Here is an 18961-nt window from a genome sequence, read left to right on the forward strand (position 1 = left end):
CCCTCTTTCTCTGATCTCTCATACTAACCACAGGTGCTTGTTATAGTGGGGTGAACAATTAAGAGGGGTAAAGCACCCCCCCCCGCTTCTTTTTCCTTTTCAAGGCATTAGACCGCGTCTGTTTGTACACCTCCGTTAGTCCAGGACATTGGATAAACACTTTACAATAGCCATTTCTCCCCCCGCCACTCCGCCTCTTTAACGGACATCACGTTGGTCCGAAAGAAACATGACCGTAGGCGATTTGAAATGGACACTTACGCAGCGATACCAAGCGCTGAAGTCAAGGATAGTATTTGTGTACCACCTTAGTCGTTGAATTGACTTGTTGATGCCTTCTTTCTCTCCCCCCTTTTTCAAGGTGAAGGTCTCAGGTAAGTCATTTGATTTTATCGCAACGTACACCCTTTTTTTTTTCTCTTGAAACCCGAAGATTGCAGGAAATTAGTGTCAATGTCGTTACTCTGTAGCAGAAGGGAAAGGGGTGGAGGATATCAAACGAGGCTGTATAGAGAGATAAATGTTCAGTGCGACCTTTTGAGTATTTTGGAGGCTGTTGGTGTCTAGTCTTATGTTGGGGCTGCTAACTTCTGGTTAAACAAATAAAAAAAAAATGTCCATTCATCACGAATCAAGCAGTGAATTAGAATTTGTCTACTATTAGACTTCATTCACTAAAAACGTGATGTCCATGGATAAAACGTCGAAAAAAAATAGGTCACGTGATGTCCTTGATTCAAAATTGGAGGTAAGCTGTATAGAACAGATGGGTAAGCACGTGACTTGAGAGGTATTTGTTTATGATTGGTAAATGAGGTTTATTGGAACGAGACCATTCATTATAAAAGGCCTCACAACTGACCTGCAACGTCGCAACCTGTAGGCAGTGAAGACTAAAAGCTCGTTGCCACTTCGTACAGACGTCTATGACAATTGGTTTTGATTGGAAGCCCTTTAAAATCCATTTTTTTCTACAGCAAAAATATGTCAATGAGAAGTAATTCATTCCAATTTTATATGAAATTGGAATACTTACGAAGAATCTATCCGGATTATAAATAATTCAGATAATTAAATGGCAATATAGTTATCTAACAAGTTGCAATTGGTGATAACATTATACATGTAAAAGATGGTCTATTTTATTTTTTTAAACATTCATTAGTCTAAGATAATAAATTATCGTTCTATAAGTTGTATACAAGAAGAAATGTAATTTTTAAATATATTTTGTGCGGATATTTCTTATTTTAATTCATTCCCAATCATTCACGTATACCATGAATTAGCAATGCTGTATTGTCGACATATCGCACAGTGGCAATTATTTATAGACCGGTGACATTTATATTGTTTTGGTAATTGTCAAAATAATGTAACATGGTGTTTGGAGGTATAATTTAACAACAACAAAAAAATAAACATTCTTTAGTATGCATATGCTTATAGATTTGTTCTAAGACAAGTTTTAAATGAGTGTATATTTTAAAAAAAATGCGCCCGCTTTCAAATACTGAAACATATATATAATTCTAATAATAAATTAGGGATACTAAAGCATTTTTTTTTTGGGGTCCATAGATAAAATTAGAGCCGTATTTCATATGACCATGCAAACACATTTATTTGCCTTTATTGCAGACAAAGCTGTCTTTAATCCAGACAAAGCTGTCTTTGGCGTCTATTTAATTTTTTTGTTTGTTTCGGCATCTGCGGATGTTTTCGACCATGACCTTTATTTGGGGTCTCGAATGTGTCCCGCGACCCAGGCTAGACCTCTCCAGCTGTCTCGCTGTCAGAGGCCATCCTCGGAAAGCTGCTTTACATAAAGCAGTTGAGTGCAGAATGGTGCTTAATTTCATCTTTATATCGCTTCCTGGTGGAAGGAGGGCGGAGGGGGGTGGGCACCTTAGAAATAACCATAATCTGCTAGAGGCTGGTGTGGACACTATGGAAGCACTGCTTATCATTCGACAGGTGCCTGCTGGGCCCAACATGTATGAAGTATGACCGCATGTCAAAGGCGATCCTTTTTTTTTTTGGTAAGCTTCAAGAAAGACGCATTTGATTCCATCGGTCTAAATCAGTGATGCCCAAAATACGGCCCGCGGGCCAAATATGGCCCGAGACGTGGTTTCATCCGGCCCGCAGAAACGTCGACACAAAGTGTAGAAAATCCCCCCTCTTTTTTAAAGTTGAAAAGTATCTTGAAGTACGTTAGGGCCTCTCTTTTTCTCTGATGGATTGATACAATGGCCTTTTACATTAGTACATGTGCGTTATGACATGGAAGACCCGAAGAAACTCTGAAGTTAGAATATACCAGGAAAAGTTGAACGGATATTTAATTTTTTTTTGTGAAACGTGATAATAAGCCAACATATTTGATTTATAATGAAAGTTTGGCTGTTTTAGAAAAGAACCACATGTAAACGGCATTATAAAACAATTATGTTGTCCTTCTTGGTTTGAGTCTCAGTTAAAAAAATTGTTAAACTACGCCAAGAGATTGGAGGAGAAACAAAAGAAGAAAATGATTTGTTGGTAAACTGGCTACAATGTCGCTCGCATTTTAAGTAGAGGCGCGTAAAAAAAAGAAAGAAAAATTTCAGACATTAATTAATGTAAGTAGGCTACTAGATCCAGAGGCTTCTAATACCTTTTCGGTCATGTGGCCCGCGACACGAGTGTCGGAAAATGAAATGGCCCGCAAGTCGAATTACGTTGGGCATCACTGGTCTAAATTATTCACGTTTTTCAAATAGAAATTCCTCATTGAAAAACTAAGCTCAAGATTTCTAAGGGATTAGCTAACGTCTGTGATCAACAACTAACCGCCTAAACAATATGTGATTGGCCTGTAACCTGATCGTTATGGGGAGACGAGTCAACGGTGATGGGGATGTACTAAATGTACAACTGCTTGGAACTTTTCCCAGACAGAACAGTTTGTCCAGGCAGGCAGCTGGAGGTCGAACTCCATGGGTTTCAAGAGTCTTCCACTCTACGCTTTGGGCATTTATAAAGAAGAAGAAGATTTTTAAAAAAATGAAATCTTGTGTAAAATAGAATGACTGCTCTTTCGGAAAATATCATTTCTGTGTTGCTTTGCGTTTTTGTAAATGTCATCAATCTTAATAATGATTTAAAAAAAAACATTAACTAAATACGATACTTGATGCTCTATCGTAATCAACATACCCCCCTTTGAAATCGCCCTAAAGAAATCTTAGAATCTCCACCTCTGTAAATTCCGTGGCATGTTTAATACAGTTCGTGATTTCTGTGTCCACGTAGCTTGAGTAACGTGGCTAATTAGGAATGGCTGTGTCGCGGTCTGTTTGTCACGTGCGGGCGGGAGAAACTGGCTTCATGGTTCATTATCGAGTTTACACAACAAACTGTAAGCCATAGACATAAGAATATATAGACATAAGAATATATAGACATAAGAATATATAGACATAAGAATATATAGAAGAATATATCGACCAAAGAATATATAGACTATATATAGACATAAGAATATATAGACATAAGAATATATAGACATAAGAATATATAGAAGAATATATCGACCAAAGAATATATAGACTATATATAGACATAAGAATATATAGACATAAGAATATATAGACATAAGAATATATAGAAGAATATATCGACCAAAGAATATATAGACTATATATAGACATAAGAATATATAGACATAAGAATATATAGACATAAGAATATTTAGAAGAATATATAGACATAAGAATATATAGAAGAATATATAGACATATAAATATATAGACATAAAAATATATAGACACAGACATAAAAAAAATGTAGACGTAGACATATATAGTGGTTTAAATATATAGACATAGAAATGTAAAAACATAAAAAGACATCTACGTAGAAAGAAATAAACGTAATATATAGACGTAGAAATGTATAGACATAGACTTATAAAAATATATAAACATTGAAATAGGCCAATATAGATGGACACTGTTCTCAAAAACGGCTCTATCGATTTTCTTAGAAATTTGACAGTTGATGTATATCTTTGGGAAAAGTACTACTAACTAATTGGAACGACAGACCAAGAGATCGAGCATTTGCTGCCAAACACACTAATAAACTGCAGGTATACCCAGGCTTTGTGGGAGAACAAATGACCAACGTACTGTACGATACAGGTGCAACTGCAATTTTAATACGCAAAAGAATACGTCAACCCACAAGAGTACACCGGAAGAAGACAAGACTGTGTTGGTTACACTGGTCAAGTAACTACACACCTGGTAGCACGTATCAACATACACACACCGTTCATCAGTGGTTGGCATGAGGCTTTAGTACTAGACAATAAGCCTGACAACATTGGTCTTATCATTGGCTGTATCGAAGGCGCTAAACCTTGCACAGTAGAAGAATTGAACAAGTGGAAAGAAAAATACACACAGAAATGTTCCATGGTTACTACAAGAGCTCAGAAGAAAGCAGAAGAAGTGCTAAATACAAACGATAACATACAAGTTCCTTATAACAATGAAAATGAAAATACAGAAACAGAAAATAGCGATATGAGAAGCCATAATCAAGTGAACAACCCGAATGAAATCTCCACAGAAAGTCAAGACCCACTACACATTAAAACAGAAAAATTTGTCAGTGAACAGAAAAATGACCCAGATCTAATAAAACTCATAGAAAGTGAAGCTCCACCAAGACGAGGGTTAATCATGATAGGCGAAGATGGTGTCTATGTGAGAGAAATTCATCTGAAAGCAGGCAAGACACAATTGCTAGTTCCAAAGAAGTATAGAGAAACAATTTTAAAGCTTGCACATGACACCCCGTTTGCCGGACATATGGGAGTAAAGAGAACATTGAATAGAATCTTGAATGAGTTTTTTTGGCCTAGAATTACGCAAGAAGTCAAGGCTTACATAAAATCCTGCCATATTTGCCAAATACATGGAGCAAAGGGAACATATATGCAAGCTCCAATACAAACAACAGACTTAAGTGAAATGCCATTTGAAAAGATAGCCGTAGATATTATTGGACCAATGCCAGTAATATCCGGAAGAGGCCATCGCTACATATTGACTGTTGTAGACATGTGCACACGGTTTCCAGAAGCAATACCATTGAAAATAATTTCTTCCGAAGATGTCGGAGACGCACTAACAGCAATATTTGCAAGAACAGGTTACCCTCGCATAATACTGAGTGATCAAGGCACCCAGTTTAAATCAAATGAATTCGCACAGTTTTGCAAAACTCTGAATATTAAACAACAATTTGCTGCCCGTTTTCACCCCCAAGCAAATGGGATGTGCGAACGCCTGAATTCAACACTGAAAACAATGCTGAACAAAGTAGCACAGGACAACCCAACAGACTGGGACAAGCTGATCAGCCCCATACTGTTCGCCTACAGAGAAGTAACACACACAACAACGGGCTTCTCACCATTCGAGATGCTCTATGGCTCACCTGTTAGGGGACCCATGTCACTATACAGAGACTTTCTAGTAAATAGGAACATAGAACATGACGTACACACAGGATACGATCTTGTCATCAAGACAAGACAAAATATAATCAAAGCATGCGAAACCGTCCAAAAGCAAACAGAGAGAAACCAGAACTATTGAGAAAGCTAAATCAGGGGCGAAAGTTGAGAACACTACAAGTTGGTGATAATGTCATGGTTCTGCTGCCTGACAAAAATAACCAGCTATTTATAAAATGGCAGGGCCCATTCCAAGTCACAAAGGTGATTTCGAAGGTCGACTACAGTATAAACATCAGAGGCCGAGACAAAGTATTTCACATCAATATGCTGAAGCTGTACATGCCCAGACCATTTACTCTTTCAACGAACGCTAAGCAAGACACGCAAGACAGTCAGAGAGTTATGATGATAGAAACAATAGAGGAACCAGATGAATTACCGTGTCCAGTTATTGAAAGCTGTGAAACTGTGAAAGATATAGATACATCACACCTCCAGTATCCAGTTCAGCAAGATATTGATAAACTGCTAGCTCAATGGGCGCCAATATTCACAGACAAACCGGGTAAAACAACTGCCATAAAACACACTATCCAACTGACTGATACAAAGCCCACAAAATCCAAACCATATCCAGTTTCCTTACACCATGAAGAGATACTGAAAAAAGAAATTGAAACGCTGCTAAAAATGGGAATAATTGATACATCCACATCTCCATACTCAGCTCCAGCAGTCCTAGTGAAACAAAAGGAAATAACCGGAAAGATGCGTCTATGTGTAGACTACCGGAAACTAAACGCCATCACAGTGAAAGATACATACCCAATGCCTAACATAGAGAACATTATACCTAAACTTAGAGGTGCAAAATATTTCACTACTCTTGACTTAGCCAGAGGTTACTGGCAAATTCCACTAGACGAAGATGCTAAGCCACTTACAGCATTCACTACTCCATTTGGTTGTTACCAATGGAATTACATGAGTTTCGGGCTTAGTAACGCACCTGCGACCTTCAACAGAATGATGGCAAAACTAATAGGGAAAAGACCTGATGTCATTTTCTATCTTGATGACATTTGCGTCTTCCACAACACATTAGAAGAACACGTTGCTGGTCTGCAACAAGTATTCCAGATACTACAAGACAACGGGCTTACAGTAAAACCTAGTAAGGTTAAAATCGCCAGAACAGAGATTGAATTTCTAGGGCACAGAATATAGCAAAATACGATCAGACCACTACAAGACAATATAAGCAAGATACTCAACTTAACATTACCTACAACAAAGGGACAAGTCCGAAGCATCTTAGGTTTATGTAATTACTATAGACGGTTCCTGGCAAATTTCACAGGTATTACACAACCTCTAATTGAACTGACAAAAAAAGGCATGCCAAACAAGATCACATGGAGCTCCAGACTACAGGAATGCCTGCAAAGCATTAAAAATGTCTTCTCAGACGACATAGTACTCCAGCTTCCAGACATCAGAAACCCTTTCTACTTGGCAACAGATGCATCCTCCACAGCAGTGGGAGGCACCTTAATGCAGAAGTGTGATGCAACGCTAAGACCAGTTTACTACATTAGCAGAAAGCTGAACGCAGCAGAACAGAAATATTCCACGATAGAACGTGAAGCTCTAGCTATTGTGTTCTGCATAACGAAACTATCCCGTTACTTGCTTGGGAAATCCTTCATCTTGTTAACAGATCACGCCCCACTAGCTTATATCAATACAAATAAGCTAGCCAACCAGAGGATCACTAGATGGGCTTTAAAACTTCAAGACTTCAGCTTTACAGTTCAAGCTATTCCGGGACAAATCAACGTGATTGCTGACGTGTTGACAAGATGTGTCTAGGGACCGCTGGACTTAGGTTCATTCATTAGTCAGATGATGAGAAAAATTAACAAATAACTTGTATGATAACTTTAAAATTTGTCTTGTAAAAATTGAATGAACATTACGCTTCTGAATTTTTTTTTAAATTTCATTCAGAGATGTGAAAGTTGTACTACAATTTAGTTTTTTTAAGTTTGTTGCATTGATTGTAGTCATAAATGTCCATTTAGGAACTGGTATGAAAGAAACACATAGTAAACAATTACCTTAAATTAGAAGATGTTTTGATGTAACATAAAGTATTAACTAATTGTGCAATTTTCACCTGACAATGTTGGCATTCAAAAGATTATTGTTACATAGAAAAAACTAAATGCGTGTATTTTTTTGTATATAAGTTGTATAATATAACAGGAAAGCTTTCTACGATAGTTCAATTGGAAATGTCCCTTGCAATAACATATTATTGAAAATTTATTTGTCGTCATAGGCATTATCAGTTCTCTCATAATTGAAGATGCCATTGTATTACATGTCATTGTTTTTTTTTTTTGTCGATGTTAAACGTTATTAATGTACACCCAAACTATTCGGTTCATGAAATTTTGATACGATCAAAATTTTTCTCTGCCCTGGGAGGACTGTGGTGACACGGTTGCTGTGTGGTCAACCGTGACACACGGTCAAATGTTGAGTATCGAGAGTTAGGGGACTTGGGGGAAGTGACTAGTGTGTAAACACGAGAGAGAGAAAAAAGGTCAGCGAGTGAAGCAAGAGATCTGTACATAACGTTGCCTTGTATATGTGTTTTGTTAAAATGATCCACAATTAAAAGACACTTTAAACGTAAAAGGACTTGTTTCTTCACACTATCCTTCATTGGTTAAATAGATCTAACCTTCATTAGTTATATAAATCTATCCTTCATTAGTTATATAAATCTATCCTTCATTAGTTATATAAATCTACCCTTCATTAGTCATATAAATCTATCCTTCATTAGTCATATAAATCTATCCTTCATTAGTTATATAAATCTAACCTTCATTAGTTATATAAAACAAAATAATCGCTCTCAGAAAGGTTGGCCAGCTGAAGGCCTTTAAAGAAGACATTGTCATTTTGAAAAAAAAAAAAAAAAACTTTTTTTTATGTTGCTTGTTTTTACAAAGCTTATATCAACTCTGTCTGTTTGTCTGTCTGGTAAAAAGTGTGTACACGCTGTTTCTCCCACACCGATTCACGGATCAAGTTGAAACTTCACACAATTATTCATTGACATAGACAAAACATGAAACAATAAAAACCAATTAGTCAATTAATTAATCCTCTCTTTATATAAGTATTAATAGTATATTGAATACATTTAGTTGGTTTACAATGACAACACAAAACTATCCGTGTATAAATCAGACCAGGACAATGACCGGACTGCTACCATGTTCTCACCTCAAAGGTGACTGATTTATTTCCCCTGTCAGTTTGTACTGGCAACTCGCTGCCTGAGAATGCCGGGGACTCAGAAGTCGACGACTGGCCATCGTACCATCCTTGTCCTGGTCATTTGGAAGGGGAAAAAGAAACATGGAGAGGTTGATTGGGAGTGGAGGAGACGGACGTGGAGGTAATGGAGTCCTCCCATGGCACGTGCCGTTGTCAGCCACGTGAATGCATGCTAAAAATGTTTCTCGCTTGAATAGGTGTCACGTGGACATTTGTCTAACTTATCCGTAGTCACACCAACAAAAAACAAAAGAGATTGGACCAAAGCGCTTTCTGCTCGTCCTGTAGAATGAAAGGTGCTCTTTACAAAAAGTAATTCAATAGCAATTGATGTGGCACTAATATATAAAGCAGAAAGTAAGGTATTTGTATGTAAGTGTGTGTGTATGTATATATATCATAAATGTATGTATGTATGTATGTATTTATGTATGTCCGGCATTGAAAATAAAACCGTTTGACCAATCATAATAAAACTTGGCATAAATGTTGCTTAGATCATGGCAGAGACCGTAGTGTATGTTTAATATCTCTTCCACAACCGGCGGGCCCAAAATATATATATATATATAATTCTCTTCTTGGCTCAAGAGTTTGGACAAGAAGTAAAGGATATATCACTCTTTTATGTCTAAAAGTCGGACTAGAGTTACCCTACGAAAAAAAAAAAGGGGGGGGAAGAACAAGTAGTATTCACCCGTCACAAATTAGCGGAGCCGGACTTAACCGTTGTGACCAAGAAATCATGGAAAGATCACTCTTTTTTTAATTCTACCCCACGTAGTTTTAGCGGCGAAAAAAAAAGAGGGGGGGGGAGGAGAACAAGTAATCTACTTTGTATTCACCCGTCACTAAATAGCAGGTCCGGACTCAACCATTGTGGGGCCCTATGCGAAACGGATTTCGCGGGGCCAAGTTTGGGTAGGGATACGGATAATAAGGGAAATTTAAGAGTTTGTATTAGAAAATATTTCGTCTTTGCATTTTATTCATTCTTCACTACGTACAGAACTGAACTACTTTACGAGCCTTACGTGTAGCGAAGTCATACAGTATATCATAGAAATTTTATTTCCTACATAGAACACGCTCAGTAGCAAGAATTACCAAATGTTTCAATCTATCTACGAGAATTGTTGACCTCAAGTAATTCTTCATTAGTTTGAGGCGCGAGAAGCTTCTTTCACTAGATTCAACAAATACGGCTATTGCATAATGCCGTTTTTTTTATAGCGCGTAGGATTGGCGTTTTCCATATTGAATGATACCCCAAAATGACAAATTTTGTCTATATATTTCAGGAGATTTGTATGAGTTTTCTAATTTCCGGATATTTCAAGGACTTTTTCATATATTTTGCAATTTCCGGAGATTTCCAGGAGTTCCTGGTAAATCGACAGGAGGCCGCGGGAAATCTGTTATAAAATGGTTTAATTTAATAATTTATACACCTAGAATTAGCGCAGGTCCTTTGAAAGTGCGGAGCCCACTACGGTCGCATAGGCCGCATTGGCCTAAGGCCGGCCCTGCAAAATAACGGCGTATGCTACGTCGTGGGTCGACTCGTACAAATAAAAAAAAAGTAGCTAAATTTAAAGAACGAAGCTTTTTAACAGTCGGGTTAGTATTTTATATTTGATATGAATATGTCGACTTTACGGGTAAACCCATTGTCCATAATCTACATTTTTTTTTTGGTGGCGAAAGTCGTTCCTTCCTAATTGAAGATTATTTCCTGTTAGCCCAAATGTAACACATACTAGACTTACACATGGATGCCAGTAGGACGTAATTATCTTCTGTTAAGAATAAGCGTCTGTAATTTATACGATAAAATAAAACGTAGACAGTGTGGTTTGGAGTTTTAAACCTTTCCCAATCAAAAACAGTTCACACTTTGATCTGATGTACTGACAGCGGGATACATTTACTTCTGATATGAACCGAATATATTTCATTTCTCACCTTCACTCCTCATTGTGTTAGAAACTTACTATGATGTTGCGCTGTAGATTCAAATCACTAATTACATAACTATAGAATTTATAGATATTTATTTTTTTTTAATAATAAAGTAATTTGTGTACACTTATTTACAATTTTCTAAGATCTTTTGTTAGAAGTCTTAAATATTTATTCGCAAGATGGAAATTCAAATTAGCATTCTTGACAAAGTTTTTCGGGGGAATCCCCATCAGATTCAGACATTTTTACTCCGCCTTTGAAGTTGATCCAGATGCAGAATTTTTCTAGATTGTTGTTACACTGAAGTGTTTTTTTTTTCTCTTTTTTTTTTCTAAAACAAAATATTAATAAAAGACATATTTGTAATATCGATAAATTCTTTATTTATTTTACTTTTTGTTTTTTTGATTCTCAGGTCCTGTATTGTAGAGCGATCAATTCGTCAATATTCAATAATTACGTACAGTGTCATTAAAATATGTACGTGGAACATCTTTCAAACAGATCTACAAATACATCTTGATACATCAAAGTAATCACTCCAGTCTATAAAAAGATTACAATTGGACGATTGGATCACACAACATATGGACGCATTTCAAAAAGGAAACAATGAATTTTTATAGCTAAGTGATATACTTGTGAAAACTAATCCAAATATTTAACACAAGAGGACATTTTTATTGAGAAACGTTAAAAAAAAAACATATCTGAAAACAATATCTTTCTGAAACAAAAGATAAATTTCCACCTGTCAGAGACATCGTTAACAAAAGAAGTTCTAAGCCACTATTTCCAGAAAGTTCAAGGACTATTTGAGAGTATTTCATTCGGCGAGTAGCTGACCGATGAGCAGACGACAGTGGTGTGAAGGAAAGCGAAGGATGAGGTTTGTTGGCTGTTTCTGTTTGTTCTGCTGGCCGGACGTGTGACAATGCGGATACACTGGGAGCGGTGCCTGTAGGATTATTGCAGTAGAGACACACGATGAGACCGCCAAATCTGTACACTGTGCTGCGTATGGTGCTGGTGCTGTTACTTTGTGCTGAGAGATGTGTCGCGGTGAAGTGGCTGTAAGTACAACTGATTACATTTACATTTCGATTACATCAGATTTCATTACATTAGACATTTGACTACATTAAATTATGTTTCAATCCATTACACTTTGATTGATTACATTGGATTGCATTGCAATTTTTGGACTTAGTGGATAAGTAGTAAAACGCTTTGCTCCCAAACGAGGGTTCTCTGGTTCGAATCTCGGTGAAAACTTAGCCATTGAGCTGGTCACAAGACACCCTCCTTAACAGTCGAGCATAGAAGCGGATGGCAATTACATCATCTGCCCTGTAGATCGCAGGGTCTGAAGTGGGTTCCTTCCTTTTTTGTATTGCATTATATTACATTTCATTTCATTACACTACATTCTACTACATTACGCTACATCACGCTACATTATACTACATAAATTAGGTAATATTTGAATCCAGTACATTTCTTGGATTCTACACATTTAGACATATACAAGAAATCTTTGACATCTGAAGTAGCCTATTATTTTATTGCGACTATCTTCTGTTAACAGGAACGTCTGTAATTTAAAATAAAAGATTTGGTCTTGATGGACATGACCGGACATGTAGTATAGATTTTCAACTAAAAATCCAACAAATTCTCACAGTAGAACTAGACCTAAGAAGAATGAATGGTAATCTTATCATATCTTATCTTATATATTACCGACATTCATCTAGATCTAGGTCTCAGCTCTCAACGATGTCTTCTTATACTTCAGTTATCAAACACATTTTCATTTACCTAGACAAACACCCGGTTAGGGTCAGACTTCAAACCTCAGGACATTTTCTTTTTTATGTATATATTTTTAAGCAGTTTTCGCCCAATTTAAATTTAGAAATTCAATCTTCATAAGAGTTGAAACTGAATGTATAACCTCGATCCTGAGATGATTTTTTAAACACTTGATTACAAAGCGGGCCGTGCAATTAGATGTAACAGAGACTAAAAAGTGTTTGGAGGAGCGGAAAAAAGGGAGGTCAGAAAGAAATGAGTTCACTGGCCAGACGTGAGAGTGTCTGGGAGGGGGATTTAAATCGACCCGTTCCAATGAAACGTAATATAATCTAGAGTACACTGGCCAAAAGGGAGTTGTTGAAATGCTGGTACTTTTACTTTAATGCAAAGTGCACAAAAATAAAGGTCAAAGTATTAGGTGACCATTTACAATATGTAATAAGAAACAAGCCAATTAAAAAAATACGTTTTGAAAAAAAAAAAAAAAAAAACGCAATTTTATTAAGTTTAGTTTTATCAATTAGTTTGGATCAGTCATGTAATTAAATTTGTAAAGAATCTAATCTAGACTAACAATAATAAATCTGTGCGATTACAAATATTTTTACCGATTGTTTTTGTTTAGCGCAATTTCATGCTTTTAGCTTTCTCACTACGCTATGATCCTATCAAGTGATATACTTAATATATATACATAATGGGGGAAGAGAGAATTGGGGCATCTGGGTGATCGCTTTTTAAAAAAGATGTGAGCGAACCTGAATTCGAACTCGAGAGCTGAAGCCTCCTCAGCCTCCTCAAGCCAATCCAATATGCCAGAGAGCTGCTTATGAAAATAGATTTTAGAGTTATTGACAAACTGTTCTTTCTACAAACAATAAAGGGAACTAATTCAACTTATACTTGCTTATCAATCAAGTAAAATTTCTTTCCCTTGTTCGAGATACCAAAACAAAATAATTAATTATCTATAGTTCATTATATAATAGGTTTTTTTTCCTATTTATACTTGTGTAATAGAAATAATTGTGCAAAAGATTGGTTGTGGGAGAAATAACGTGTACAAACTTTTTTACCAGACATACAAAGAGACAGAGTGAGTTGATTGAAGCTTTGTAAAAAGGGCCGAACTCACTAACATATTGTTACAAATGACCTGTGACAGGAAGAGGTTAACGTGTGACCCCGACGAGATAACACAGCAGCGGGTGTTCCCTGGAATGTACATGTATAAACAGAGACAGGATGTGACGTGTCCTTACATGTTATTCCAAAAGGTACTAGCAATGTCCAGTGACAGATAGAGGTCACAACTTGTGACCCCGGCAAGATGACACTGCAGCCGATGTTTTCTGGAATCTACATGTATAAACAAAGACAGGATGTGACGTTTCCTCACGTGTTATTCCAGAAGATACTAGCAGTGTTTGTGGAACTTTGGAGGATCGATTAGGGACTCTATATAAGCCAGAGAGTTAATGTGAAAGTCAGTCGTGAGTGAGTCGTCGGTACTGTTGTCTACTGTGCGAGACAGTAGAAGAGAGATGTGTACGACTCGATGCAAGTTAACTAGGGTAGAGTTAACTGGAGTGGACTACTGTCGTTAAAGTCTATACAGCGTACTACAGTGGACTTGAGCTGTTACAGTCGATACAGTCGATGTAAGACGTGTACGGCTCTGATTCGGTAGACTTGAATACGACTTGGTTCAGCTTAGTGAGACCTGGAGCGACACTGGGAAGTGTGTCGTTGGTCTGTTCTGTGGAATACGGCTCGATGCAATCTGAGAAGAGATGAATTGCAACGAAGTGAAGAGATGAATTGCAACAAAGTATAGCTAACTGTAAACTGACAGATATTGTACAGTCTTCTACGCTACATGTTACAGTAACGAATTGTTAGAGTTAATAGTCATTAAAGTTATATGAAACTGAAAGTTTAGTCGTCAAGTTCTTTGCAGTGTTTTTATTTGTGTGCCAACTAGTACATTTAGCCAGAAGATTCAGAAATACGTAACAATATTGTGCATATGAAAAAACTGAAACTCATTAGAATAGTGTCAGATAGTATATAAAAAAAATTAGACCCTGTTTGTTATGGGGGTCGGGGTGGAGAGAAGTGATACTTCAATTTACGGGCTGGTCCAATTCATTGTATTAGTTGGCCAAAGGAATGTATTGGTGAGCGTTTCATGTTATATCATTACATTGTACGATAAATGGCAGGGGGTCCATGGCAAATTAAACAATACATAGCCTAGGAACAAATCAACTGGCGAAGCTGGTGGGTCATGCTAGTGGTTAATAAACTCATTGCCACTTTTTTTTTCTTACAATGTGTAAAGTTGTATGGTGCTCATAGTGTAAATTGCCAATGTAGAATCTTTGACCAAAAAAAAATAAATTCTAGGCATCATCTTTCAAAAACGATTAAGTAATGATTCCGAAGATTAAGAATGAGTGCAGTGTTTCACGTGACTACTCAAACCGGCGGACCAGCAACACTGTTAACATCCCGGACCTATTGGAAAACGACCAGACTTAGCGTGTTGGAATTACGTAGACATTCTTTTTCTTCTTCCCTATAGATTTCCTAATCTAAACATTGTTTGTTTTTTTATCCAAGCTCGTCATATTATCTAAGCACGTCTGACGTCTGGTTTTAATAAGTTCGCCCCGCCGTCTAGTACGCTAGCCTTCGCAGGCAGTGGCGCGCGAGCGGCTAAAACCTGCAGATTTGAAGCGTATTGGTGTTTGGTGGCTGGGGGCCGCTTGATCGTGTGTCTGAAGTTGCGCAAAACATGAGAATTCCTTGTTAAATTTGAACGAAATCTCAGGGATTGGGAAAGTGCACATGAGACAAGAAAGACTGCTCGTATTTGTCACCATTGTCATGACATCTGGTCCATCTTTATAATAAAGATCACGGGCACATAACTATCATTAGGAAAGAGAGAGAGAGAAAGTAGCGACAGAGATAGAGAGAGAGAGAGAGAGAGAGAGAAAGAGAAGACAGAGAACGAGTGAGAGAGATGCCAGGTGGCGTGATTTCATTTGAATTGCGCATAATAAACAATTTGTATAAAATCGCGATTGCAAACGAAACTAAGGCGCATCTTAATAAATTCCTTTTATTCAATCAAAAGGAAGGGTGGATTTTAGGTGATTGGCTCAATTTAAAAGCGAAGCAAGATAAATTCTTGCTCTGTCTGGTTTCAGGTTTACGTGGAGCCCCAATTAAGGAGATTCCATTACCTAATCACAGGTTCATGACAAAATCATTTAGAACTTTCAAGAAATTCCAGACTTTTTAAATTCACTCATCATTTAATAAAATAATGAATAAAAAATTATAATGATAGGCCTATTTGTTGGGTCTTGCCATAAACTTTGTGCGAATGACCCCCTGTCTTCCTCCTCAGGATAAGGGAAGATTTTTAATATTCTTACTATGTACGCACGCATTGGCTTGAAATTTTAATCGCAGGTTCCTGCTTGCTAAGACTCGGTTTCGACAGATTTGCAGCTTGAACATCGCAATTTGCTTTCCATCATTGTATTTTATTTTCGACATATTATGATATCGGATTGTCATTATCGTTTTTTTTTTACCTAAACGTGACAGACAGACGGGGCGGACGTACGGACAGACAGACAACACAAAACTAATAACGGCTATTCCCCTTTCGAAGGCCTGTAAAAAAGAGACACTATCGTGTGTTGGTGTAAAAAAATAGAATATATTTCAACACCTTAAGGTCTATGAGCCTGGTGATGTCCATTTGAATCTGTAGCCAACGATAAAAAAAAAAGAAATGAAGTGGTCAACACAAAGTCCCCTTTTACTTTCTTCCAAATTCATATTTCCTCAGTGAGCCGAGCGTTTTACCAATCAATCGGCATAGTCTCACTGAAGAATTAATTTAGATCTACACAATTTGCGCAGTTATTTCGTACTGATGTATGTATGAGTGACCTCGTGGCAACTTTCATTCCCCCTCTCCCCCCTCCCCCTACATTGACCTCACTTTTTGATCATTTCTTCCTGTTCCTTGGCTTCGACACAGCAGATGTGACCCTTCAACATAATAGTTTGGTATTCCGTGCATTGTCAGCCTCTTGCGTTCTTTTTGTTTACATTTGGGAGCTTTTGAGGAGAGGATGCTGTTGAGCTGTTGAGGAGAGGCTGCTGTTGAGGATGATGCACAAAACGACAGGAAGATGGAACGATGGGGAAGCGTTTTAAGTGTTATACAGACCATTGTGCTCTCCACTTCATTGAAATCATCTCTGTGGGACACAGATCTATGTCTCTCAACAAGCTGTTACTTATTCAGAGTCCACCCAGCTCTAATGGGTATCTGACATTAGTTGGGGTAAAGTAAAGGCGGTTTGCCGTTGTGCTGGCTATATGGCACCCTCGTTAACCGTAGGCCAAAGAAACAGATGACCTTTTAATCATCTGCCTTATAGACCACAAGATCTGAAAGGGGAAGTTTGGAGGTTGCCTTAGGAGGCGGCGTAGTCTGCGCATGTCTTCTGACAGGTTTTTTTTGTTGTTGTTTTTTTTATCTTTGCGACTTTGTAGCAGCTTTTTACCGACTCTTTCAGAAGCTGTCGTCAGCTGCTTTTATTTCTGTGTCATAAGGTGCAAACTGACGCTTGATTTGATCTTTTTAGCACTTCCTTAAGACACCTCTATTACTCCGTCCTTTTTTGAACACGCCAAAAAGTCGTATTGGCATGCGGTCACCCCCTGTAAGGGATAAAATACGTTCGATAATCTATAATTGGGGCGCAGTGGCTGAGTGGTTAAGCGCTTGGCTTACGACCCTGTGATCCTGGGTTCGAAACTCGGTGAAGACTGGGATTTTGAACTTAGGGCGATCTTGACTCCACCCAACTCTAATGGGTACATGACTTTAGTTGGGGAAATTAAAGGCGGTTGGTTGATATCCTGGCCACATGACACCCTGCTCGTTAACCGTTGGCCAAAGAAACAAATGACCTTAACATCATCCGCCAGATAGATCGCAAGGTCTAAATAACGAAACTTTTTTGTTATTACTCTATTATTAGCACATCATTGTGATGATGGTTTGTTTGTTTAAAGAGACCTGGCGAGACTTTGTAGCGTTGATGGCATCCTTGCTGAGTGATGGCTAGAATGAGAAGGGTTGGGAATGATGAGATGATTTTATACAGGTGAATGATCGGTGTGGTCTTCAAGACTTTGAATGCAACTCTACCACCGAAGAAGACATCGAAGTGAAGAAGTGGCCTTTGACATTAATCAGCACTTCACCTACTGTCTTATGTGCCTACAAATGTGTCTACCAAGCGAACAGATGCTTCTCTAGAAGCTCGTCTCTTCAATAACGTATGAAAATTCCTGCCACGGAGACACTTCAGTTTATAGATCATTTTGAAAATTTCAATTTTGAAACTAATTAACATTTTGGCAACATTTCACCCCCCCCCCTTTTTTTTTTACTTTCAAGATTTTTACGTAAGTTTAGATGTTGCTAAAAAAAATATTGTAATTTTAACCCATCTGTTACATCCGGCATTTTTTTCTCCCCACAATATGCTACTCAATAATTGAGATGAACATTTGGGGACTATTGAAGATTCTTGGGTTGTGTTCAAGCCTTCTATAACCATTGGTCTCGTGTGAAGTCATAGAGAAGTTGGGGGAGGGGGGAGAAGAAAAGTAAATGGGTTATGAAGTATTTAAAATGCTTTGAATACGATTGATATTGTTGTCTAAAAATTTCATACATACATTTCCTATGCACCCTCCCTTCCTTCAACAAATTGTTTTTTCTACAAGCTAATATAAAGTTACTCTGTCTGTCTGTCTGTCGTGTTAAACGTTTGAACACGTTTTTTCTCCCACACCCATTATCGGATCAAGCTGAAACTTTGCACAATTATTCATTGACGTAGATAAGACATGAATCATTTTTTTTAAGTAACCAATAAGATAATTAAGTACTGGTAATTTATTACTTTTTTTTTAATAGCGACAAGGGAAACTAATACTGCAGTATTTACATATATGGCTAAATTTGTTGGGTCTACTCCCCTTAAATAAGTGTTAACTCTATTTCTCCCTTAAACAGTTATTTTAAACAATTATTTATTGTACCTAACAAAACATCAACCAATTAACAAATTACTCATTTAGTCAATTAACTATTGGTAATTAATTATTTAGTTTGATATTAAATAAGGGAAATAACTTGTACATTATCGGTAGATAAAGTTTTAAGGACGGAGTTTTTCACCTTCAGATAAGCTTTGT

General features: G+C 37.3%; 1 protein-coding gene across 2 annotated transcripts in view; it reads left to right on the top strand.

Annotated features, from left to right (window-relative positions):
• The window catches only part of LOC106055762 (protein Wnt-11b-2-like), a 162978-nt gene that overhangs the window by 80205 nt on the left and 63812 nt on the right, over positions 1-18961 (top strand). For both annotated transcript variants that reach the window (XM_013212196.2, XM_013212195.2), the window contains exon 2: positions 11253-11910. In XM_013212196.2, coding sequence (XP_013067650.2) covers positions 11825-11910 — 86 coding nt within the window. In that variant the 5' untranslated portion in view covers positions 11253-11824. The remainder of the gene's footprint in view (positions 1-11252; positions 11911-18961) is intronic.

Source organism: Biomphalaria glabrata, chromosome 15 (assembly GCF_947242115.1).
Source record: "Biomphalaria glabrata chromosome 15, xgBioGlab47.1, whole genome shotgun sequence".
NCBI classification, from domain to species: domain Eukaryota; kingdom Metazoa; phylum Mollusca; class Gastropoda; family Planorbidae; genus Biomphalaria; species Biomphalaria glabrata.